The following is a 26,892-nucleotide window of genomic DNA, read 5'->3' as shown; positions in this document are numbered from 1 at the left end:
TTTCAAACAGAAAAAAACAAGTGTGAACGGGTGCAAGCCAAGAGAGCTTCTCCAAGTACCTACATTACGTCACGTTTTCTACAGCAGTAATGCAGTTCTAATGTCATTGTGCAGCTTTAAATTGTTATATAGCCTAGCTCTCTTAGCTTGCACCTGTTCACACCTGTCTTTTTCTGTTTGGAAGTCCTGGTCAGTTTTTTGATATTGTAGTAGACTCCCCTCTGACTGAGCACTCCTACCATAAGCCAAAGGGGTTTTTAATTAGAGCTTAATCCTACCTACCCATACAATTGTAGGCTTGTAACACAGAAGAGGCCTCATGTTAGGTTTAGGGTCCAAACAAAGTAGTACACCTTATCGCTGGCTGTAGGGCTCACGCGAATTGGCCAATTTGTGCGCCAAGTACCTTCATTTTTTTAACATGTTTTCAACAACAGTAATGCAGTTCCAATGTCATATTCAATATTCACACATTACACCGTTTCAGAGTGCAGCTTTAGTTTAATTGGTAGGAAATCAGCTGCTGTAATACCTCCCATACACAACACACAGAGGGATTAGGATTTGTTATCAGCAGCTGCGGGAGTGTGGAGGAGATTGGAGAACAGTACTGAGATGTATCGCTTATAGGGAGTCTTGTCAGCTTAAAATGGTCAAAGTACAGGTGCACGGTGCATCATGGCGTGGCCAAACAATTAAGTACACCTTCATATCTGCTTGTTTTCTATCAGTCTCTACCTCTATCAAGCTAGAACGGTAGATCAAAGACTGGGGTGGGGACAGGTGGAATGCCTGTTTGTTAGGGAATCCCCCCATATATTCAGGCTGTCTAGCAGTCGCAAATCATGCAGCTGCTTCGACACAAACTAAATCTCTGAGCACCCCAAAATACTCAGAGGACACTCAAGCATGCTCGGGAAAACCCGAGCAACAAGTATACTCACTCATCACTACTTGTAATCCATAGAAAAACAGATAGAAGGATCCACGTAACAGTCATAAGAGGTGTAATCTTTATTCCATGTGATTCCATGGCAGTTATAACATGGCAGTTAGACAGGGTAGGAGACAGATAAGATATTTATATTTATATACATCTACTCCCTGTACATTTGGAGTACAACAAATATATACCATATGCATTTGTGTAATTTATATCCTGGCCGCTGCATTCACACACATCCACCGCCCTGGCATTAACTCTATACACTCCATCCATATCGGCCCCTTGCTCCTTTCCTCTCCTATGTATAGCACTCACGCTCTTTTCACATTGTTAAATTGCACAGATCCAGTCAGTCCCATCATTGAACATAAGAGACTCTCTCACAAATCACTTAACCATCTGCTCACTCTTTCTATCCTCCTTCTCCTAGTCGCAGGAGACATTGCTCCCAACCATGGTCCCTCATGTTATAGAAAGTCAAACCCCCCAACTGCTACACTCAGAAACCCCTCTAATCTTATTAATATTCCCTGCATGCCATCTGTCTCTTAATTGTGCCCTTTGGAATTCTCGCTCAGTGTGTAACAAACTCTCTTTCACGCATGACTTTTTCCTTTCTAATTCTCTTAATCTCCTGGCTCTTACTGAAACCTGGATCCAGCAGTCAGACACTACCGCTGATGCTGCTCTTTCATAAGGGGAACTACATTTCTCTCATACCCCAAGATCAGACAACAGAGCAGGTGGAGGCCGTTGGTCTGCTCCTATCACCAAAATGTACCTTTCAGGTTATCCCTCAACTACCCTCACTAGTCTTCCCTTCTTTTGAGGTCCATGCCGTCAGACTCTACACCCCCTTCTCCATTCGAGTGGCGGTAGTGTATCGTCCTCCCAGCCCCTCCCATCAGTTCCTGGATCATTTTGCCACTTGGCTTCCACATTTTCTCTCCTGTGACATCCCTACCCTCATCATGGGAGATTTCAACATCCCCATTGCTCTTCCCCTCTCCCCATCTGCTACTCAAAATTTTGTCTCTAACCTCCTCATTTGGCCTTTCGCAGTTTACTAATTCTCCAACGCATGAAGACGGAAACTCCCTCGACTTGGTCTTCTCTTGATTTTGTACAGTGGATGATTTTGCAAACTCCTCTCTCCCGCTCTCTGACCACAATCTTCTTTCATTCTCCATCAAGAACTGCCAGGCTGCTCAGGTCACCCCACTTCCATATTTATAGAAACATACAGGCCATTAACACCCAGAAACTTATGAAGAACTTGCAGTCTTCATTGGCCCCTATCTCCTCCCTCTCATGTCCTGATTCCGCATTGAAGCATTACAATGAAACACTTCAAAGTGCCCTGGATGAATTTGCACCCCCTATAAATAGAACACCACAACACAGACGGTGACAACCCTGGCACACCCTGCAAACACGTTTCCTGCAGCGGTGCTCCAGGAGCGCCGAACGTCTGTGGAGAAAATCCAATCTACACGAAGATTTCATCCATTATAAGTTTATGCTTAGAACATACAACACTGCCCTTCACCTCTCCAAACAAACCTATTTCAACACCCTCATCACCTCACTGTCCAATAACCGGAAACGTCTCTGACACTTTTCATTCTCTACTCAACCCAACAGTACAGGCCCCAACCACAGAGCTCCGAGCTGACGATCTGGCCAATTACTTCAAAGAAAAAATTGACCAGATTCGACAAGAAATTATCTCCCAATCACCTCATACCATGCACTGTCCTCCCTCCCCCACCGCATCTAGCTCACTCTCTGATTTTGAACCAGTCACAGAAGTAGTAGTAAGCAGGCTCCTTGCATCTTCTCGCCCAACCACTTGCACCAGTGACCCATTTCCGTCACATCTCCTCCAGTCCCTTTCCCCTGCTGTCACCCCTCACCTAACTAAAATATTTAACCTCTCTCTCTCTTCTGGTATTTTTCCCTCCTCATTTAAGCATGCCATCATACATCCACTGCTTAAAAAACCATCTCTCGACCAAAACTGTGCCGCTAACTATAGACCTGTCTCTAATCTTCCCTTCATCTCTAAACTCCTGGAACGCCTGGTCCACTAACATCTTAGGCCTGTTTCACACTTCCGTTTTTTCAAATCCGTCAAAATCCGTTGTTTTCCGTAAAAAAACGGATCCGTTTTTTTGTCCCATAGACTTCCATTACGGTTACCGCGGATCCGTCAAAAAAACGGATCCGTTTTTAAAAAAACGGATCCGTTTGCATTAGTTTCCGTCAAAAAAACGGAAACGGATCCGTTTGGCGGACACAAAAACGGAAGTGTGAAACAGGCCTTATCCGCTATCTCTTTGATAACTCTCTTCTCGACCCTCTCCAATCCGGTTTCCGCTCTTTACACTCTGCTGAAACTGCCCTCACTAAAGTCTCTAATGATCTACTAACCGCTAAATCAAATGGTCATTACTCCATGCTAATTCTCTTGGATCTCTCTGCAGCATTCGACACTGTGGATCATCAGCTCCTCCTCACTATGCTCCGTTCCATTGGCCTCAAGGACACCGTTCTCTCCTGGTTCTCCTCCTATCTCTCTGACCGCTCCTTTACTGTATCTTTTGCCGGTTCCTCCTCCTCTCACCTTCCCCTTACTGTTGGGGGTTCCTCAAGGATCGGTTCTAGGCCCCCTCCTCTTCTCCTTGTACACTGCCCCTATTGGCCAAATAATCAGTAGATTTGGTTTCCAGTACCATCTCTATGCTGATGACACCCAATTATACGCTGCTTCTCCTGATATCACGCCAGCCTTTCTAGAAAACACCGGCGATTGTCTAAACGCTGTGTCTAACATCATGTCCTCACTATATCTGAAACTGAACCTGTCAAAGACTGAACTCCTTGTGTTTCCTCCCTCTACAAATGTACCTATACCCGACATTGCCATTTCTGTGTGTGGCTCCACTATTACTCCCCAGCAACATGCCCCCTGTCTTGGGGTCATACTTGACTCCGAGCTTTCCTTTGCCCCCCGCATCCGGTCACTGGCTCGCTCTTGTCATCTACACCTCAAAAACATTTCTAGAATTCGACCTTTTCTTACTTTTGACTCTGCAAAAACTCTTACTGTTACTCTTATTCATTCTCGTCTCGACTATTGTAACTCTCTTCTAATCGGTCTCCCTCTTACTAAACTCTCCCCTCTCCAATCTGTCTTCAATGCTGCAGCCAGGATCATATTCCTCACCAATCGTTACATCGATGCCTCTACCTTGTGCCAGTCATTACACTGGATACCCATCCACTCCAGAATTCAGTATAAACTTATTACCCTCACCCACAAAGCCTTCCATGGCTCAGCACCACCCTACATCTCCTCCCTTATTTCAGTATACCCCCCTACCCGCGCCCTCCATTCTGCTGATGACCTGAGGTTAGCATCCTCAATAATCAGAATCTCCCACTCCCGTCTCCAAGATTTTACACGTGCTGTGCCAATTCTGTGGAATGCACTTCCCAGGTCAATACGATTAGTCCCCACAATTTTAAGCGTACCCTCAAAACGCATTTATTCAGACTGGCCTATCGCCTCAACACATTAACCTAAACTATCCCTGTGTGGCACAGCCAAAAATTTTACCATAACCAGGTTCCCCGCATCATGTTCCCACATGCTTTATGCATCCATTAGCCCTCTGTCTGTACTGTTACACACTTAACATTATGGCTGGTCCATACAATCAGGGCAACCGTTACCACCTACCTTTTGTGTCTACCTCTTTCCTCAGACTGTAAGCTTGCGAGCAGGGCCCTCATTCCTCTTGGTATTTGTTATAATCTGTGATTGTTATGCTGTAATGTCTATTGTCTGTACAAATCCCCTCTGAAATGTAAAGTGCTGCAGAATATGTCGGCGCTATAGAAATAAAATTTATTATTATTATTATTATTAAACTGTTGGAATATGCCATTTTTTATCACATGGAATAAATATAATACCTATGACTTCATGACTTTGCCACATGGATCCTTCTCTTTTCCCTTTAATCCCACCCAAGCTTCAAAACAATCTGTCGGTTTCTGCATGTTTTCAAACACTGTCCCTCATGCCTCCCCCACTCCCTATAGAATGTAATAGGAGCTGTAATCCGACGCCTCACTGAATTTTGATTTCATCTTGCTTTGACCAATGTGAATTTGAAAGGTTTTTGTCAGTGTGAATGATAAGCACATGAGGCACAGAAGTGGTGCTTAGGGAAAGTAGTAATAGTAAGAGAAGGAAGCAGATTTCTCAGATACGATACATTACAAAGTACCTTATATTTGTCTGCCCTATTGATTTATGTAAACTTTGTTGGAATGATAGTGACCATTCAGTTGGCTGTATACGCACGCACATTACTATACCATAAACCAGTGGAGGAATTAGCCGTCAGGAACTGTTATAATATTTATTTATTCTCCAGCTTCATACAAACTGGATGTAGAAGCATAAACATAGTACATTTCTACCATTTTCAACAAAAATATAACCAATATGTACAATTATTGTATTAAAAATACAAAAGGGATACAGACTCTACCAATGTCTTTCTAAAAGACATACAGGTACAAGTAGTATCAAAAGCATGATGAAATCACCAGTTAGTTGTACATTCTGCACTGGACATCACAGAGCGAACTGAGGTTAGCAGTCCTATAATCTACCGTTATATGATGCTTTGTGCAATGTGAGATCGATCTGGCCTTGTGTGTCTGCCTCTACGCAGCAGGTCCATCACCTACATAAAAAAGCTGGCAAATAAATGCATATTACATGGAAAATTACATAGGCATAACTGACAATGTGATATAGAGGGAAGGTCGACAAAAGCCATGGTAACAGGCTAGAAGCATTAAATAAAGCACTGCTGTCATCTTCCACAGTGAAAAAAAACACTGTCATTTCTTTCCTTGTTTTCTTTAAAGTTGTATACACATATATATATATATATATATATATATATGTTAAACCACTGATCAATATGATCAGTTTAGAGCAAAATGGGAAAAAAAAAGTATAAATAATCCAAGATCATAAGTTCCTCACACAGGAGTATTACTCGGATTGGCAGCCTTCAGGTATCCGGAGTCTGTGCAAAGGGAGAAAGATGGTGATTTCAGTCATGAAAGTGTAAAATAGCAGCTGTGAGCAGATGGATGCTACCCATTAGCCTTCTCTACAAGTGCAGCGTCCCACAATGACGTTTCTCCATCCCCGTCTCATGTACGTGAAGGTGCCGCATTGCTAGGGATAGCCTAGATCATGACAATGGATGCTGAAGATTGATTGATGGGGCTTTTGTAGATGAAAGATGAAAAAAAGCTACCAAATTTGCTCAGTATTAACAACTAGTAGCATTAATTGAATGTCCCAAGCTGCCGTTACTTTAATATAATCCAGTTTTTTTTTTCCAATTAAAAATCTCTATATAAACATAAAAAAATAAGTCATAACTTAGATGTGAAATAATACTGTAAATAGCCTGATGTAACAAAGAAGCTCCCCACGTAACGCGAGCACCTCTAATAACAGCGGACGGCGAGCGCCAGGGCCAGATTGGAACAGAATTGTAAACCAACTCAATAAACCTATGTACAGAGACGATTGAAATGCAATCTCAGCTAAAGTTAAAAATGGCTGATAGAAGCACATGACTAGCCGGCCACACAAACAGTAGGCAAAGCTAGCCATGGCTAAAAGTTAAAACCAAGAGTTTAAAAAAAAAAAAAAAAAAGACACCATCCAGGCATGAAGGAGTGCAATAGAAGTGATTGCTGATGTGGTGACTGACAAATTTGGAATGATACTGTGCAAGATTCAGTCAGTTTCCATCAGATTGCAGCTTCCTGCACAGATTCTCTCAAGCAACACAACTCGCAGAGGACGAAAAGTGCGGCGGTGATGTCTTCGCAGTATTTCACATGCCAGGGAGTAGAACAGAAGGATATTCGATGCCCAGCTCCACTTCTAAGGCAGAGGAGGAAACTGCTCCACAGACGCCAATCAGATTGGGCATCCTCTTGTGCTCTCCATTTCTGGTGCCTTATCCTAGAACAGGACGAGGTCCTAACCTCATACGGCCGACACTTGTTCATCATCTGCAAGAGAAAAGAATAAAATGGATACAAAATATGTATACAAAAACATGCTGCATCCGAGCGAGCATTAGAATATGCCACTAATATGTAAACAGCCTTAAAGTGTGTATAGAAAACACATAGAAGTCAGCTCACAACAATGGAAGACAAAAGGGAAAGCCTTCAAGTCAAAAATTAAATCAACAGGCCGCCAGATTAATGAGAATACGAATAGTGGTCCCAGAATATCCAGTAAATGTATTTTTCATCATCTCCTTACAGTTCATCCAACAAGTAATACTGCTGTTAGTTTGGGTCATATGGGCTGTGGGGAGGCCGGGAAGTGCCATCTTCATACAAATGAGATTATGTGCCCATAGTATGTCCATGTGAAAAGATCCAGAAAGCATCTGCAGATCTATACTTTTTATTTAAAAAAAAATACTCAAATTGATTTATTGCAACATACGTCAAATGCAGTGCTTTATGGAAGAGGGGGTGAGAATAGCAATACGACATCACATTATAAGAACAGAGGACCCACTCAAAGAACCAGTGACTGTAAAGACAGACCAAAAAGAAAAACAAAACAGAAGTGACCCCTTCCTTGGTAAGGTCATTTAAAGAGAACCTGTCAGGACGATTTTGTAATGTAAAGACATGGGTATAGTGGCACTGATATTAAGATTATATTCATATCATTGGTGAAGAAACCCACTTTGTTGTTCTGCTAATTAGATTTTGGGGCACAGGGGGGTTCCAACTGTACATTGGGTGTTCTCCTCCCCAAGAGCAAAAAAAGTAGATTCCAGCTCCTTAAAATTCCAAACTTTATTCAAAAGGATTAAAAATGAATTCCAATTCACAATAAATAGGCAACGAGTTTCCAATGCACTTCAGCATTCTTGACCTTCAGCTCAGACAAAGAACGCAGCTTGGCCTTCAGCTCAGACAGTGTTCAAAAAGCGTTCCTATTGATGGCTACATGGAATTCATATTTAATCTTTTTGAAAAAAGTTAGGAATTTTAAGGAGCTGGAATCTACCTAGTTTTCTGTGGATCTACTAAGTTTGATCATAACGTATTTCTCTGCTCATGCACGCCTTGAATCTTATAGGTGAGCTGGTTCCACTACAGCTCTCATACTTCTCCCCCCAGTCTGGATCCCCAGACCCCCCCCCCCCAGTCCGGAACCCCAGACCCTCAGTCCAGATATCCCAACCCCTCTGGCTGCTTCCGATCTTAGAACAGGTCACTGCTTTTCCAGTATACTGAAAATACCACAGCACAACTAGCCATATTGATGTTCTTCAAACCTTATTCCCATAAGCGTACCTTGAAAAAGGCTTAATTTTAGCCAAAGCGTCAGTTTTTCTGTTTTCATGGGTCGGTTCAAGTCATAAATAAAAATCAAGAGATATAATTCAAGAATTCTATTTTTTCATTTTTTGATTGCCAAAGTGTTTCCAATTTATTAATATCTTTCTTCAGAGCACCGAACCACAATTTTTGCAGAGAGCAAGCATATACACTTTCCCATTGCTTTATCAGTAACGAGCCTCCTCTGACGAGATTTCACGCAGAAGGCCGGGCAGCAAAGGTACCACGGTAATCTGTATATCAGCCCCATTTACATGTCTTTACATTACAGAAAATGCGTCAGGGTGACTGTAAAAGGGGTCTGCTCATACATGCTGCATGAACCACGGGCCGCATGTATCAGACACGGTTTGTACAATTTCAGATATGTATTTTAGACTCAAATGCTGCAGTGTGTCATAGAAAATCATATTCTAAAGGGGGCTTTACACATAGCGATATCGCTAAAGTGTCACCGATTTTGTGACGCAGCAGCGATATCGCTACATGTGATACTTACCTCCAACCGGCTCCTCCACTGGCTATCGCTGATCGAGCGAGATCGTCCACATCAATTTCTCGTCGTCGGCTTCCCGTTGGCGCCGACGAGCGAGCTATGGACGTGGGCTGAAGACGGCGGTCATCGCTTCATCTGAAAGTTAAGTACAACCGCCGAGCATCGCTACATCGCTGGTGAGATCTGCCTGTGTGGCAGCTCACTAGCCACCATTTAGCGATGCACCAGCGATCCTGACAGTCGTATCGTGGTCAGGATCGCTGGTGCATCGCTAAATGTAAAGGGGCCTTAAAAACAGTGGGGGACTGAGCTGCACGGGAGACTAATCGGAAAGGCGGGTTCCCATTGGCTTCTCCCAGCCACAGCCCTGGAGTGACCGCTCCCTTCGTATACCCGCACACAGAGAGAACTGTCACTCACTGGCAGTGGGTGGGGAGAAGTTGTTGTGGACCCACCTTTCCGACTAGTCTGCGGTGTTGCTTTTAAAGAAGGTCTCTCTCTGACACGCTGCAGTGTTTCAGAGTCGAACACACGTGGCAGAAATCACGCAGCCAGTGACTGATATGTTAGCAATAGTGATGAGCAAGTATACTCGTTGCTCGGGTGTCCTCCGAGTATTTTGGCGTGCTCGGAGATTTAGTTTTCGTAGTCTCAGCTGCATGATTTGCAACTGCTAGACAGCTTGAATACATGTGCGAAATGCCTGTTTGTTAGGGAATTCCCACATGTATTCAGCCTTTCTACAAGTCGCAAATAATGCAGCTGAGACGACGACAACTAAGTCTCTGAGCACTACAAAATACTCGGAGACCACCCGAGCAACGAGTATACTCATCCAACACTAGTTAGGAAGTATCAGCTGCTATTTTCCCTTTAATTCAGAGAATGCAGGAGTATATAATATATAGGCCCCACGGTTATATACAAAAACAAAGACATATCATTACTGTATAACACAGGAATTTGCTCTAGAGCACTATCCATCAATGACCCAGAAGTAGTTATACACTCACCATCATCCTTTGCTGCTACCCCTTGTGTCTGATATTTGGCAAGCCGTGGATCTGTCTCGTTGGGTTTATGCCATTGGGGCTTGTTAACCGGCTTGTTACAAGGGTGATTATGAGAAGGTGGGGATGTAGCTGGAGCTCCTTCACTGTCGCTCCTTCGGGCCATCATCCTGGAGCGCTGTAGTGCTACGTTGTAATCTGGAGGCTTCCTAGATAATTGTGGGTGTCCATCAGCAAACTCTGCGATGGGGATTCCTACGTATCCCGGTGGGGTGGGTGGTGGCTCTCTGTATCGTCCATCCTTCCGTGCTGTGGTAACACAATACACTACCATAAGAGACAATTATTGTCACAAGAGAAACCAAACAAAGGAGATAAAACAAAAGCAAACTCTATAATGCTAAGTGTAAAGTCACCGGGCAATGCCTGCCTGCTTTTTATCTTCTGCAGTGTTGACGGCTCTACAAGGGCACACCGACCATCCATACATGCTGAGAGTCTGGGGTTATCTAAAATCAAACTCCTGTTCCCCTACAATCTGAAGCTATTATTCAGTCGCACAGCGTGTGTACTGTAGTTCTGATGGTCATTACACAAGTAACTAAGGCCTGTTTATACAGACTGACCAGCAGCACAATATGATTGCCGATCGGTAAACTTTTACTGATCAGCAGTTATTTAAATGTCTGCTTACAAGGGCAGAGCAAAGCAAACGATGCACACCAAGGGATCTATACTACATGGCTCAGTGCACGCAGGCTGCTGTTACTCTCAGCAGTGCGAGTCCTGATTACACAGGATCAAACACCTTCGAGAACGATGATCTTTTGTGCTGCACAAAAGATCATATCACCTGATAATTAAGCGTTTTGCTCATATGTTGGGCAATCGGCAGCGTGTCTCTACATCAAGATTATTGTGAAACGAGTGTTTTTAACAATGCTTGTTTCATGATTATAAATGCCCCTTATATCACTGCCATATTGAATTGTATTTGCTCTCTCTAGAAGTTCTTGTGCACAAGCACACTAGGGACGGATACATCCGCTCGGCCTTCTCTGTCACTTTTCCCTCTAGTCGCCTTTCTGTGCATAAGTAATCGATTATCTACGTGATGAGACGAATACCCCCTGTGCGGTTATTATTAGTGCACATCTGGGGGACCCGGCAGCTTTCAGAGTGGATTTATGTGAAGGGATCCTGTGTGCCATGGTACCAAGTGGGTGTTGATAAGAGGCTGAGTCTCACCCATGCTTTTGCAGTCCCTAGGTCATGTTTTTAATAGAGATTGTTAAATGTTATGTCTGACTCCTCATTTTAGATATCAGAAGATTACTATATAGCATAGGGTATATGAATACCCCACAGCCCACTCCTCAATTGTAGCACATACTAACTGATGAGGATGTGATACTTTGTGGTCATTGTTTATCCCCTTGTTTATGGAGCGCTATAATATATCAATCGCCTTTTATAAAGTGTATTTACCAGCTGAACCCCCACCGATACTTGTAATATATCCTTGTAATATACTGCAACCCGGTATACAAAGGCTGGCTAGAAGCACCGGAGCAGCACAGGGACGGCGAGGATCCGCTTCTTTTATTACTTTAATACATCATAGGTAAGCTGTCGGGGCCAGAGCTAGCACTACAAAGACACGGAGCCATAATCCAGCATTCTTGTCCTTGCTGGCCCATACTCTTATTCATATGTGGGGAAAACAGCTCGGCACATGCAGGTTAGTCCAGCAAGACATTGCTTCACATGTATACAAATTTAAAGAAGAGGAACAGCATCTGTATCCAGGTGAAAAATTCTGTAGTTTTATTCTGCCATCATCAGATACAACGTTTCGACCCCTATGAGGCCTTTATCAAGTACAAACTTATGGCAAAAGGAGCGGCCATATATAGTGTGGAAAAAACCTTCACCATTCTGGCTACGCCCCCACGTATAAAATACACAAAAAAAATGGTCAAACAAAACATCAAGAATATTAAATAGAAAGTACATTACATACAAAAACTTACAAAGATACATAAATGCAAAATTGCTTTTATACAAATAAGCACTAGTATTCATAAACACAGGCCATGTGTAAATGGCCCAATCACCTTAGTGTGTATCTGTCACCATGGCGATAATTCACCAATCGTTATCGCTCTTTTATATAGTAAACCCCTAACCCAATAAAAACGCTATATGGCGTTTGCGCCAAAACCATAGCCACTAACCGCACACATGGTATAGGCCACACTGACCAATCCAGTGTCTACATGTTAACTCACGTTTGAATTGCAGTGGCACCATGCGGCCGAGAAGGGAGGCGGGGACCGGGTGAAGCTTCGCGACGCATCACCGCCAGAAAGCCTGCGCGCGGTACCACCGTCGGAACACCATTCACCAAGGCAACGCCCAGCCCCAACCCCACCTAATGGCACATGCGCAGAAGTCCACATGTTCGGCAATAAGCCCAGTATATTTCTCAGTCATATCGGCCTAACACAGAAGCCAATCAGTGAGGGGAGCACGTCACATGACAGGTCACATGACCTGCCATGTAAACAGAACATCCCACTGCCGACCGATAACCACCATCAGAGGCCAGATTGCTGAGTCCACATACAAAATATAGCCAAATCCATGGCAACATAAGGGCTATACAAATAAAACATATGTGCTGTGCAGAAAAATCATAATCTTTATTATATTTATTATAGCGGCTCCAGCACTGGTGGTATACAGAGAAAAACAACAGAGGACACAGGGATCAGACAGAACAATACACCACATAAAATATAAGTGCTTCTGGGACTGTTCAGTCCCTATGACCTACCGTCGTTCTCCACACACCACCTATAGCATCAAGATAGAAAAATAAAATTAAAAACATTTAATAAAATACACTTGACCAAAAAGAGGAAGATGTCAATGTAATTTAGAGGACCAAGAGGATTTATCGGGTACAAATATGCAAATTGTAATCTACATTCAAGTCTCTCGGCTGTAATGTATCCAGTGTGGCTATCCACCTTAGTTCCTTCTGTTTCAAAAATGTAACCCTATCTTCCCCACGCCTCAACAACGGGACTCCATCAATTACTCTAAAGCGCAATTGATTAACTAGATGTTTACATTCAATAAATGTTTAGGTACAGGTAAATCCAGAAGTCTAGTTCTAATGGTACTTTTGTGCGTACTGATCCTTGCCCTGATCTCCATGGAAGTCTCCCCCACATACAAAAGTCCACAGGGGCAGATAATTAAATATATAACAAAACTAGAAGAGCAAGTATATCTCTCTTTAATAACACATGTGCGTGTTGTGGTAACATGTTAAAGGGGGATAGCTTTAATCATCCACGGTCGGGCAAAAGGTATCTTATTAAAGAGAGATATACTTGCTCTTCTAGTTTTGTTATATATTTAATTATCTGCCCCTGTGGACTTTTGTATGTGGGGGAGACTTCCATGGAGATCAGGGCAAGGATCAGTACGCACAAAAGTACCATTAGAACTAGACTTCTGGATTTACCTGTACCTAAACATTTATTGAATGTAAACATCTAGTTAATCAATTGCGCTTTAGAGTAATTGATGGAGTCCCGTTGTTGAGGCGTGGGGGAGATAGGGTTACATTTTTGAAACAGAAGGAACTAAGGTGGATAGCCACACTGGATACATTACAGCCGAGAGACTTGAATGTAGATTACAATTTGCATATTTGTACCCGATAAATCCTCTTGGTCCTCTAAATTACATTGACATCTTCCTCTTTTTGGTCAAGTGTATTTTATTAAATGTTTTTAATTTTATTTTTCTATCTTGATGCTATAGGTGGTGTGTGGAGAACGACGGTAGGTCATAGGGACTGAACAGTCCCAGAAGCACTTATATTTTATGTGGTGTATTGTTCTGTCTGATCCCTGTGTCCTCTGTTGTTTTTCTCTGTATACCACCAGTGCTGGAGCCGCTATAATAAATATAATAAAGATTATGATTTTTCTGCACAGCACATATGTTTTATTTGTATAGCCCTTATGTTGCCATGGATTTGGCTATATTTTGTATGTGGACTCAGCAATCTGGCCTCTGACGGTGGTTATCGGTCGGCAGTGGGATGTTCTGTTTACATGGCAGGTCATGTGACCTGTCATGTGACGTGCTCCCCTCACTGATTGGCCTCTGTGTTAGGCCGATATGACTGAGAAATATACTGGGCTTATTGCCGAACATGTGGACTTCTGCGCATGTGCCATTAGGTGGGGTTGGGGCTGGGCGTTGCCTTGGTGAATGGTGTTCCGACGGTGGTACCGCGCGCAGGCTTTCTGGCGGTGATGCGTCGCGAAGCTTCACCCGGTCCCCGCCTCCCTTCTCGGCCGCATGGTGCCACTGCAATTCAAACGTGAGTTAACATGTAGACACTGGATTGGTCAGTGTGGCCTATACCATGTGTGCGGTTAGTGGCTATGGTTTTGGCGCAAACGCCATATAGCGTTTTTATTGGTTTAGGGGTTTACTATATAAAAGAGCGATAACGATTGGTGAATTATCGCCATGGTGACAGATACACAATAAGGTGATTGGGCCATTTACACATGGCCTGTGTTTATGAATACTAGTGCTTATTTGTATAAAAGCAATTTTGCATTTATGTATCTCTGAGTTTTTGTATGTAATGTACTTTCTATTTAATATACTTGATGTTTTGTTTGACCATTTTTCGTGTATTTTATACGTGGGGGCGTAGCCAGAATGGTGAAGGTTTTTTCCACACTATATATGGCCGCTCCTTTTGCCATAAGTTTGTACTTGATAAAGGCCTCATAGGGGTCGAAACGTTGTATCTGATGATGGCAGAATAAAACTACAGAATTTTTCACCTGGATACGGATGCTGTTCCTCTTCTTTAAATTTGTATACATTGTTGGACCCGACGGGCCCCGGGGACTTTGGAACTTGCATCCCATGCATCTGTGTGCTGTCCGCTGTATTTTTCACTGACTGCTTCACATGTAGTCCGGCCTCGTTCGCTCTGCTGGGTGTGACTGGCATGTTCCACACTGCCCATGTCATCTGTCCAGCTCCGGTTGGACGGGACATGGCAACACTTTGCCTTCCTGGGCACAGACAAGGTGGTGTTAAATGTGGGGTTAAATGTGGGGAGAGTTTATCCAGCTTGTGGACGCCCAGAGAGGAATGAAGCTGTTCTCATCTGAAAGTCACCATTCCGGACTAGTCTGAAATAATTTGCAGATAAAGTTGTTTTTTTGTGGACATAAGTTTAGGAAATCAGGGACAGAACTGCGATACCAGATCATGGCTCTAAATCATTATGGGTGCAGTCTGGGGAGCTTGGGTGACCTGACAGGTTCCCCTTCACTCCAATATCCCTCCCCCCTTTTTTTTCTTACAACTCCTAAAATTCCTGAAAAGCCCCTGAAATGACTATATGTGCTAATTACCCAAATGCTGCACTTTACAATGTGCTGCTGGTGAGGAGACCTGTAAGGCCGGTTTCACATTAGCGCATTTTCAGCGCGCGCACGGCCGGGGGTAGCTCCGCCCCCGAGCCGGCTCTCTGCCCGGCGTGCCCGCCCCTTCCTTGTAGCGCCGCCTCCTAGCGGACGGCGGCGCCTGCGATCGGCGCACCCTATCTTTAGCATAGGGTGCGCCGATCGTGCGCAGGCCGTGCGCTAGTTGCGCTTTGACCTGCGCTGCGCACTTTTGACGGTGCGCCGTGCGCGCCAAAATCAAACTTTTCGGATTTTGGCGCGCACGGCGCACCGTCAAAAGTGCGCAGCGCAGGTCAAAGCGCAACTAGCGCACGGCCTGCGCACGATCGGCGCACCCTATGCTAAAGATAGGGTGCGCCGATCGCAGGCGCCGCTGTCCGCTAGGAGGCGGCGCTACAAGGAAGGGGCGGGCACGCCGGGCAGAGAGCCGGCTCGGGGGCGGAGCTACCCCCGGCCGTGCGCGCGCTGAAAAAGCGCTAGTGTGAAACCGGCCTAAGTCATGCCTTTCAATCTGGGTGCCATCATTGACTTAATGGATATACATTAATGCAATTATGATTGTGCGCTGCCACATTATTAATTTTTCTTGGTTTGTTTTTTTTTATCCTTGTATAACTTTTTTTCGCACTGTAAGTATGTTTGGGAATCATTGGTTACACAATACAAATTTCTCTGCTCATCTGGAACAATCATTTCATTTATCTGGCTATACAGCATATGAATAATACTTGGCATCACAACATTTCCCAGCAGATGTAAGTAGTAGGATAACTTATTCTTACCAATAAGACCTTTTGATGAAGACGCTGTTACGGCTATGTGTGTGGGCACTGGTGGAGTCTTTGCTTCCTCAGACATCCCCGATGTTAGGCTGCTGATTTCTCCTTCAAGAGAAACATCTTTTCCGCCTCTTCTCTTAATGGTGCCAGTGTCGCCCTCAGAGTCCTCACCCCAGTAGCCAGTAGATGATGCCCAGCTTGCTCTGGACTGTGCTTGATCTAAAGCCTCTCTTCCCTGATTGTGTCTGCCATACTTTGTGCTATGATCAGGAAAATTAACCTGGTCTAGATGAGTCCCTGGTGGCCAGAAACCTGCTCCATCTGGTATGCCATCATACTGAACATGACCAAACTGAAGAGTCTCCCAGCTCCTCTGATGTGGAATAGTCTGTATATTGTCATGAGAGCCACTAGAGCAAGATGTCCAACTACCACGTCCACTGTCCGCAGCATCCAGGGACGCCCGGTCACCCTGGTCCTGGGAGAGCTCCTCCATGCTGGGAGAGGACAGAACTGTAGCTGCAGCGTATAAGCCTCTACTCTCTGCCAAATGCGTGTAAGGACTAGAAAGAGAGAAGAAGTCTCGTTACTCGGCATGAAGACCACATCACTAACAAATCAGTCGTTCGTATTTTACAACACACAATGAAATCATAAGATATATTAGTGTTTAAGACCATTAGGAAAGGAAAACTAACCAGTTTATACACCCACATTAATAATTTTAGCCTCCATTTTCCTATGGATCCAGACAGACCTTGCTGACTTGAGTTTAATTATTGACGGCTTGAAAGATGTGCCATGCTTGATATCAGAAATACCTTAAAAAGGATGCTCAAGACTACGACATGGATGACCTCAGTCTATGATAGATAACTAATATCCGATCAGTGGGGTACGATACCCGGCACTGCCGCCAATCAGTTATTAGCCGGTCCTGCGACCACCAGAAGTGCCATGTGTACAGCGCCAGAACAGCTCTGTACGCTGTGTAGCAGCCGTTCTCAGGTACTGCAGCTCAGCTCCCATTCAGTACTTAATATCACACCCTGTAGACTGCATATCAAGGGGCCACAGATCCAGTTGTTAAGTGCTCAGTGGTGATGCCGGCTGTCATACCCCACTGATCTGATATTGATGACCTATTCTAAAAACTTGTCATGAATATCGCAGTCCTGGACAAGCCCTTTAATCTAATGACATACAAGTGATCCAAGTGGTGAAACTGCTTAAGTCTGGACAGCCGACAATAAATCAGCTTTTTAACCAAATCACTAATCTAAATGAAAAATGTTTCAATTTCACGCTGTGCAGTTTAATTCAAGGAGGGGGTGGTGTTACCCATGCAATACGATAAACATACCCTATGCAGGGGTCCACTTCCATCATGGCTCTCCGGTCAGGCCGCACCACACTTAGATTTGCGTCTACAATGCTCACTGAATGCCTTTGCCGTCGATCATCATGCAGGTGCATGCCATCAAATGAGGAATTGCTAACAATGCTGGAGCGGGAAGAGATCTCGCTGTGCCCAGAGTCGGAGAAGTTATCCACAGTGCCACTGGCTGCCAAAGTGTAACCTGCAAAGCAAATTATCAACAAATGAACCAGATCGTGGCCTGCTGTGCCCACTATGTACTGGCAGTACTAGCTCTACTCACACTACAGTGAAAAATCAGTCTGACACCAAGTCATGAAGTGGTTAATCATCAGGAAGGAGCGCTGAGCTAATAGTCTTAGGGAGGGGGTAAATATGTGCTGAAGAGGTCACTGTGCTTAAATTAGGGGTTCTCCTCTGTGTTACTAGGAGCAGCACACCATCCAGCAGCCACACATCAATGCTAATGGCCGGCCTATGTACAGCACGGGTTGGTGGACATCTGGCTGTAGTACCTTTTCTAGGAGAGCTCTGTGGAGAGGTGGGTGGAGAAGAGAGCTGCGATGAAGCATTCGATAACGTGTCATCTGCCCCCTTCTTGTGGCGCTCTAAGCTTCCTTCTTCTGATAACGAAAGAATTTTCTTTAACGCTTGTGGTGAGTTGATGCCTTTTAGAGAGGACATATATCAGTATGAAAGAACCTGATCTAAGGGTATTGGGGTGAGGGTCTGTAACTGAAACGTTACAATGAAGTCTACATTTCTACTTTTCTTTACATTTGGTCACACTCGGGATATGTACAGGGGATATTTCATAGGTAACCCTACAAAGTCGGCCTTTGCTTGGGATCCAGGTTCCTCTTGTACAGACCTGGAGGAGATGTCCAGGTATTCCACAGACAGACAATTGTATGAATGGCTGGAATATAATGTTACATTTCCCCTTCAGCAGATGTGGCCTGCTGATTACAGTGGATCATTGGAGATCAGAAAACCTGGGTTGAAAGGGTGAAATTAACCCATAAAAGGGTTATTTCTACAAGAGCAAGTCATCTCCTATCCAGACCCTCTGGAACCCATTCATTGTTTATGAGACTGCCAAAATTTGCAGAAGGTTGTACTATGTTCTCCGGCAGTCCTATAGATAATGAACGGAATCGAAGTCGAGATCTCTGCACCTCTGCTCCTTTCAAAATAGCTGTGCTGGAACATTACCAGGGCTTCAGAGCCCCTATGTAAGGATCGCTGGCGGTGGAAGGTGGCTGTTACAGTGGTTGGAGACCCAGCCATCAATGAATTATCCCCTTAAGGGTACCGTTACACCTAGCGACTCACCAGCGATCCAGACCAGCGATATGACGCGGTCAGGATCGCTGGTGAAGGGGATCGCTACTTACCTGTCAGACGCGGCGATCCTGCGTCCTCCCGCCCGGCTCCACGCGTCGCTCGTCGTCACAGCAGGAAGCGCCGCAGGAAGTGACCGACGAGGAATGGTCCAGCAGCTTCTCGCGCGATCAGCGATAACCAGCGGGGGGGCCGGTCGGAGGTAAGTATCACATGCAGCGATATCGCTAGCAATATCGCTGTAAAGTCACAAAATCGGTGACTTTACAGCGATATTGCTAGCGATATCGCAGTGTGTAACGGGGGCTTTAGATAGCAAATTATTCCCTATCTTGGGTATAACCCTTTAAAAGTCTGCAAACCAGGAGATCTTACCTACCGGTAGAAAAAAAGCATCTTGTCCATAGAGCAGCTCGACTATTGTAAAGCCCCCGTCACACACAGCGATCTCGCTAGCGAGATCGCTGCTGAGTCACAAGTTTTGTGACGCAACAGCGATCTCACCAGCAAGATCGCTGTATGTGACACTTATCAGCGACCCGCCCCCCTTCCGGGTATCGCTGATTGTCCTGAAATGGCCAGGACATTTTTTTGATCGCTGGTCTCCCGCTGGCCAGCACGCATCGCTGCGTGTGGCAGGCGGGAGACCAGTGATCAGCGCTGCGCTTAGAAACCCGATGTGTACCTTAGTTACCAGCGCGCTGGTGCAGGGAGCTGGTAACCAAGGTACACATTGGGTTTCTAAGTGCCGTGCGCCACTTAGAAACTCAATGTATACCTTGGTTACCAGCTCCATGCACCAGCGCACTGGTAACTAAGGTACACATTGGGTTTCTAAGTGCCGTGCGCCGCTTAGAAACTCAATGTATACCTTGGTTACCAGCTCCATGCACCAGCGCACTGGTAACTAAGGTACACAGTGGGTAACTAAGCGACATGCGTCGCTTGTTATCTGTGTGTCGCTGGTGCTGCCTGTTTGGCTGCTCACCAGCGATCATGTAGCGACACACCAGCGATCCTGACAAGGTCATATCATTGTCGGGATCGCCGGTTGCGTCGCTATGTGTGACGGGGCCCTTAGGCATCGAGTCTATTCTGTATGCCTTTAATTAACTTATCAGAAAAAACATATATCCAAGAATTCTCAGAAGTTTAATTACTACATGGAATGCAAATTGGATCACCAACACTAATTAACCTTGTGAGCATTGTGCAGTTCTTTTTTCGGATGATGGCAGAAGTTGGAACCCGACTTATGTTCTCCAGCTACACAGGGCCTTCAACTTTTCTATACTTTACTCGGCTTATACTGAAAGCCGCCAACTATGAAATAAACTTCACGGAGAGTATATTAAAAGTGGTAAATAATTTCACTAACCGAAAGGAGGAAGATCCTTGACTGGCACCTTCTTCCTAGATGGATAGAGAGACACGGCGGGCACCTGCAGTGCCTGATTTGGCTTTAACGTTGGCTGCTGCTTCTGCTGTGTTGCTGCCCGTGGTGCTACTGGTGATGTGTCAGGTTTCCCTGATCTCTTGTCACAAGGTGTTTTTGGCACTTGAGAAAAAAAAAAAAGTTAAAAAAGTAGTCAAAATAAAGTGTATAAAGACATTACACCCAAAATCAGTATAATCAGGAACATTCTATAATGAATGCAGCCCCTCACAGCACACATCTAAGACTAATAGTCCAAGGGCTCAAAACGACTTCCACCTGAGCAGATAGTGGCATGCTGCTTACATGTATTTGTTGCTGGCTCACACTGCACCGATAGCGTCTGCAAATTCTCTTCATCCATCTCAAGATCCAGATCGGACAAGTACTGCTTCACTTTGCGAGCCATCTGTGCGTCCTCGTACAGTTTCTTGGCGTTTAGGAAAGAGCTGCGCCGCACTCGCTTTTTGTGACCTCCGGTCTGTGCCACATCGAGGACTGTGGCATTGGTGCTGCCCTGACTGAGAGACCTGGAAACAGAAGACCATCAACAATGAAATAACGGAGTCATCTCATGACATGAAGGAGGAAAATGTAGTCATGCAAGGGAAATATGAGGGGGATTTTTGCTACACATGCCTCATTCCAGTAAGTAAAAGCTAGTATAGAAAAAAAATAACTAGTCAGACACTAGGAAAAAACTAAAGGCTATTCAAAATATTTCCTCTAAACATTACACACAGATTAAAGCTACAGCAATGGGTTCAAGTAACCTGTTCCCAACATATCTGGACGATGCAAAGCTGCAGCTTGGACCTGAGCCATCAACTATACCATTAACGGGAAAAAGCTCATGCTGAGAACCCTGGCCGTTTACTGCAGTTACTGGTGGGGAGTGATGGAGACGATTACGGGGTTAACTACATGTTCTGTGGTCAGTAAAGTAGCGGGTTAGTGTATGAAGCGGTCCAGGTTGATGACCATGCACTATGGACCTTACTGAGGAGGATGAAGCCGTCACTATGAGTTACCTTCTGCATCAGGCGTCACTTACCAAGCCCCGAGAACAAGTGTAACTAACACAATATAAAACTACTCTTTTGGGGGGGTACTTTGGTTAATAATGCGTGTGTTAGATATATGGCAAGTCAGGAAGGCTGGGTCCTGTCTGCTCGGACACAACTGCTTATAAACTTAAACACTTTGTGCCCAGGCCGACATCCATAGCTGGATAAAAACCAGAATATAGCTTATTTGATCCAGCTCTAGAACCAAACGGGACAACTGATCTGCTGGATGCCGGAAACTATCACATAATTATGGGAACAGTTCTGGCATTCCCTACTATGAAGCCAAAGGGGTATAGAAGAAGAAAAAAAAAAAAAAAAAAAAAGACGGCCCAATAAAATGGAAACAAGGACCAATCAGATGTTCAGTACCTTTGATGAAGATGTCTCACTGCCATGGCCGACACCAAATGTAGTGACGCATCTGAAGAAGCATTTCTAGGCCATGTGTACAGGTTTCATTTGTATATAATAATGTAGAAACTGACATTTTGCTTTCTGTGATGGACCCACTAACCCTAGATGAGCTCAGTAAATCATTAGTCTGCTGGCAAGAGGGTTAAAAGGTAACACAAAGCGAAAAGCATAAGAAAGGAAGTAATGCGAATGTAAAGAATGGAAATAATATGTGGCAGTGGGCAACACGGGCACCAACAAACTCACCCCAAACTTCTCCACTTCTTCTTCCTGCAAGTGAGAGCCATGGAGGGAGAAGCAAGTGTATAGAAGGAAACAGGGAGAAAGAAAGATCACAAGCTCAGAAAGAAAGGCCCAGACCACAGGACAAGACACACGGGCAGCCAACAGCCACTTCCAAATGGCACACACAGGACAGCATTACCAGTTGTGGTTTAATACCTCAAAGTCCCCAAACACAGTGTTAGATCTAATAATATATATTCATATTCATGTCTTGAGAACCCATGGACCACTCAAAAAAAGTTCAGAAAAGCGCAGCTTGTCAGACAGGAGTGCCCAACTCCTGCAGGAGCTCACCTACAGAGCAGTGTATGGGGCCAAAAGAAAGTCTGCGTGCACCCGGTCATGCAGGAGTTAAGTACTTCTGCCTAAACAGCTGCGCATGTCAGAACTTTTATTTTATTTTTTTTTTTTATTTTTTTTATGAGATCGGTGGGGACTCAGGACCTGGACCCCCACTGACTAACAGCACAATCAGTGAGGGAGGGGATAAAGTATAAAAAAAAATTATAGGTATATTTTATTTTTAACAGACTCAGAAATGCCTCCATGAATCTGCTAGGAATAGTTCTTCATTTTTTATATTCAGTTTAAAGTCCTAAAACTAATTAGCATTGTGCCACCAGAGCAGTACTTTTTTTTTTTTTTATATATATATATATAATTTTGAAAGCAGAAAAGAGACTAAAAAACATAAGTGCACCTTGTACGGAACATCAGGGCAGGGTCCATGTTCACCGAGGCCATTCTGCCAACATGGCGAATTTCTTTTGCAATCATCCTTAGTTTCTCAAAGTTTACCAATCCTTCGACTTTTGAGTCATTGCCTGGAAGGAAAAAAAACCAAACATTCGTTTTCAGGATTCCTGTAAGTCTTTATAAAGAATACAAACTGAAATGTAATAATCTGATCACCTTCATGTAGGAAAGTGAGGTCTTTCTTAATAACCGGAAACAGAGGGATGATGGGTGGTTGGAGGTTCTGGCTGTTTAGTACATTCCGATATTTTGCCATGTTCCTTGATGGGTCAAAGAGGTCTTGCAGATCTTGAAAAAGTTTTTCATATTTACTAGGGAGTTTTTCCCATGTTGTTCTTAATCTTGACACTGGAGCCAAATTTAAGCCACTGGAATAGAATGAACAATAATAGATGTATACTGGATATTCCTTGTTCACACATCTGAACCTACAGAAAGTGGTTACAATAATGACACCTTCATTGGCCGAGCATCAACGTACCTATCGCAGCCTATGTACAGTAAGGTAGAAAGCTCACTCAATTTCTATATATATATATATATATATATATATATATATATATATATATATATAATTATGAAGGAGGGGGAGGAGATAGGCTTGATCATCAACTATTGTCGAAATAGTTGATGACCAACTAATATTTATATATACACACATACATACAGTATATACACACACATGCAGATACATATGTAGCTGGTAAAAAAAAATTCACATACACTGATTTGAACAATAGGTAATTTTGTGCTAAGTAGCCTGGAAAACACAGATATGGCTACTCTTCTCGTTTAAAAAGCTGTAGGAAACACACGAGGAAACTAGACATCCCATTAGGTCATTCTATTACCGATAATAAGCCATTCATTCATTTTACCTAATAATTGCAAACATCGAGTTGAAGTTCTTGCACTCTCTACAGTGCAGCGCGATCTTGATAAAATGTTTGATGATCTTCATTCTCTTAAGCTGGTTAGTCTCTCTTAAAATTTCAGAAGCCACCCAAAAAGTTTCTTGGTTAATGACGTCTTCAAAGTTCTTGAGGTTGACGCAACCAGTTTTTGACTTGAGCTTGAAAAGGTCATCGATGTACTCTGTTGGCTCAATGTTGCGGAAAAGCTCAAAATTCCTCATTGACAGCTGCGTCGCCACCTCAATAGTACTTAACTGAAGCAAAGAAATCTGACTTTCCCTTAACAAGTCCTGAGCGTCTTCGTCTGAACACAGCGTTTCGGTCTCCATGTTGTTTTTAAGGTAATACCTGGAAGAAGGAAACTGGGTTAGCTGCAAGTTTTAGAAGAGGCTGAATGGACTGGACGTCCAAACAAACAGCACATTAACAACCCAAAATGTAAAGATGCAAGAAAGAAAAAACTAAACTTTTTTTAAAAACTTACACACACACATACACACGAACTCAAAGTTGCAATTGTAACTTTTAGCCACCAGATGGCAGCATGCCCTCAGAGTTATAGCTCTGCAATAGGATTACATCACCATTTAGATAATTTGATGATGGTGTTTCTGGTCTGAGAGGCGGATGCAGAAAATCTAACAGGTTTAGCCTCAACTCAAGGACAAAAAACAACAGACAACCTACACAAAGCATGCAATGCTGATATGATTAGATGCCACAGACCCCACCATACCTGCCGCTGAGCTGGATTCTGTCGGCTAGCTTAGACAGCTGGTCTGGGAGTCGCCTCTGCTTGATGACACCTTCAGGCGTGACAGATACCTCACACAGGGAGTAAGAATCAGGCACCGCAGTCAGGGCAAACTCCCTGATAGCCTGGACCACCACTTCCTTTGCAGTGGTGTCTTTGCTTATCATTATATAGCGGCTTTGTTGGTCGGCCTTAAATACTCGCAGAACTTGATCAGGTAGATCTATGGGAAGGGGAAAAAAAGACAATGTAAAGCACAGTACTATTTGGGTGACAATCTTAAAAAGACAATATATATATTAAGTGTATTAACAAAATGTTCAATTGTTGTAGCTTGATCTTAATCTGAGCTTTATTTGAAGAATTAAAAACAAAAAAAACAAAAAAAAACAAAAAAAAACAAAAAAAAAGTGTTTCCATGATTTAACCACTAGATGGCAATAGAGAGTTACAAACTGCAATTCTCTGGAGACCAGAACCTTTATCACATAGCAAAAAGACTTAGCCTCTCCCATGCCGGCAATGGCACCACAAAGAAAGCAACCAGGTGCAGTCACTCTCACAAAAAAGGGCGAGACGGTCTCTAGGTGTCTTACATTGAAGGCCGGGTAATATGACATAGTATAATTCTATAAAAGAGCACAATACTGACATACTAGGTGTAAGGCTGAATTCAAACATCCATGCATCACAATCGGCCATGGACCACGATGTACAGACTAGCGGTTGCAAGTCTCCTGACCTGAACTGGGCATATGCCTATGAGACAGTCACGTTCAGGTCATGAGACCGGCGACATTTCATACTCGGACCGTTATACTGACGCCTGAATTCGCCCTAGAATTGCACAGCCCTTGCAGTAAGTGTGAAAACGTATTACCCCAGTGTGCTCCTGAAGGCAGGCTACGATCAGCCATTCTACAGGTTTTACAATTAATCTAAGGCAAAATCTACACTTGTGAAATATGAATTCTGCAGCGTCATCGCTACATAACATAGAAAGGAACGTTACAACCACACACGTCTGTCCTGCCTTCAATTATCTAATCTTTCCATCAGTCCGTGTATTATATCCAATGACGAACGCTCTCGTTAAACCGGCTAAATATAGTCTAAAATGTGGAAAAATAAACAGTGGGAATAAGCCGCCAGCTGCTATAAAGAAGCCAGTGTCATCTCCAGGAGGTCCGCGAGGCGCAGGGCGAGCGCGCTCCCACCTGGGGTGGTGGTGAAGTCCAGGATACGGTGATGAGACTGCAGTAAGTCGGGGTTGCTGGATGACAGGGTCCCGCTGACGGGGAGCGTGGCCGGCAAGTGCTTGGTTTGCCGGAGGCCGACAATGCTGTCATCTTGAGACTGCCCGATTCCAATGTCACTAAGAAACAAAGAGACAGCAGATGTAAGTGCATGCAACAACTCAGAACTAGAGAGAAGAACGAGAGCGCAGCAAGATGGAGAAAGACCTATACCATGGAGAACCCATCAATCCTCAGCCACATATTCCATGAAGAGCAACGTTGGGTTAGGAAGAATAGCAATCTGCCAAATGAGGGTTTGGCCAACAGTGGTTTAGAAGAGTTAAAGGGGATGGCCACTACTTTTTTTTTTATTGATGGTCTTCTATCCTTAGGACAGGCCATCAATATCTTATTGGTGAGGACGTCTGGCACCGATTATTATAGAGGTTACCAGCACCGGCCAGAAGTTCTCGGATACTTCCAGAACACACAGCGCCATCATGTCTATAGTGACTGCGGCTGGGTACCGCAGATCCTCCCACTATTCAGATGATTAAAGCAGGGTCTACAGTACCCGGCTGCGGCCACTACAGAAATGATGGAGCTTGTGTGTTACGGCAGCATCCAAGATTAAGCAGCTGATCGGAGGGGCCGATGGGTATCACACCCCCACAAGCAATTACTGATGGCCTCTCTCAAGAATAAGCCATCAATAAAACAAGGAGCGGATACACACAGTGCATATTTCAGTGTAACAGTCCCCAGCAAGTGTGGATTTTAATGCAGAAAATCAGCAGTAAATCCAGAACTTGTGTATGTTTCCGAAAGCCAACATGTAACTGGCTACTAAAATAAGTGGCATGGCTAATTAAGTCCCAGTGTTGTAGTGATCCGACGTTCCAATGTGGATAATGCAAGCATTGCAGCCACATGCAGACCAGCCTGACATTACACTGGGGGTATACACACCGAGCACGTCGGCACGCCCGCTAAGCACTTCAAGGCTAATTTGCATGTGGTTTCAGACTTTTATTTCTTAGCACTTGCACAAATGATTACCACAAATCAGGTC

General features: G+C 44.1%; 1 protein-coding gene across 15 annotated transcripts in view; it reads right to left on the bottom strand.

Annotated features, from left to right (window-relative positions):
- Positions 1–5,365: 5,365 nt before the first annotated feature.
- RAPGEF2 (Rap guanine nucleotide exchange factor 2) overlaps positions 5,366–26,892 on the bottom strand; it is a 246,659-nt gene continuing 225,132 nt past the window's right edge. For 7 of the 15 annotated variants that reach the window (XM_073576703.1, XM_073576738.1, XM_073576722.1 and 4 more), the window contains 13 exons: positions 25,800–25,957; positions 24,565–24,805; positions 23,793–24,176; positions 23,071–23,282; positions 22,859–22,982; positions 22,120–22,143; positions 20,696–20,919; positions 20,333–20,512; positions 18,126–18,278; positions 17,596–17,812; positions 16,236–16,795; positions 9,938–10,261; positions 5,366–7,069 (listed from right to left, as the gene is read on the bottom strand). In XM_073576703.1, coding sequence (XP_073432804.1) covers positions 7,044–7,069; positions 9,938–10,261; positions 16,236–16,795; positions 17,596–17,812; positions 18,126–18,278; positions 20,333–20,512; positions 20,696–20,919; positions 22,120–22,143; positions 22,859–22,982; positions 23,071–23,282; positions 23,793–24,176; positions 24,565–24,805; positions 25,800–25,957 — 2,827 coding nt within the window. In that variant the 3' untranslated portion in view covers positions 5,366–7,043. The remainder of the gene's footprint in view (positions 7,070–9,937; positions 10,262–16,235; positions 16,796–17,595; positions 17,813–18,125; positions 18,279–20,332; positions 20,513–20,695; positions 20,920–22,119; positions 22,144–22,858; positions 22,983–23,070; positions 23,283–23,792; positions 24,177–24,564; positions 24,806–25,799; positions 25,958–26,892) is intronic. The other 8 variants (XM_073576713.1, XM_073576754.1, XM_073576772.1 and 5 more) reach the window with 4 other exon arrangements.

The sequence above is a fragment of the Dendrobates tinctorius genome, unplaced genomic scaffold, assembly GCF_039654945.1.
Source record: "Dendrobates tinctorius isolate UK_male_01 unplaced genomic scaffold, ASM3965494v1 ptg000008l, whole genome shotgun sequence".
NCBI lineage: Eukaryota > Metazoa > Chordata > Amphibia > Anura > Dendrobatidae > Dendrobates > Dendrobates tinctorius.
Note: the sequence above shows the minus strand (reverse complement) of the source record. Positions and strands in the feature narration are given on the sequence as shown.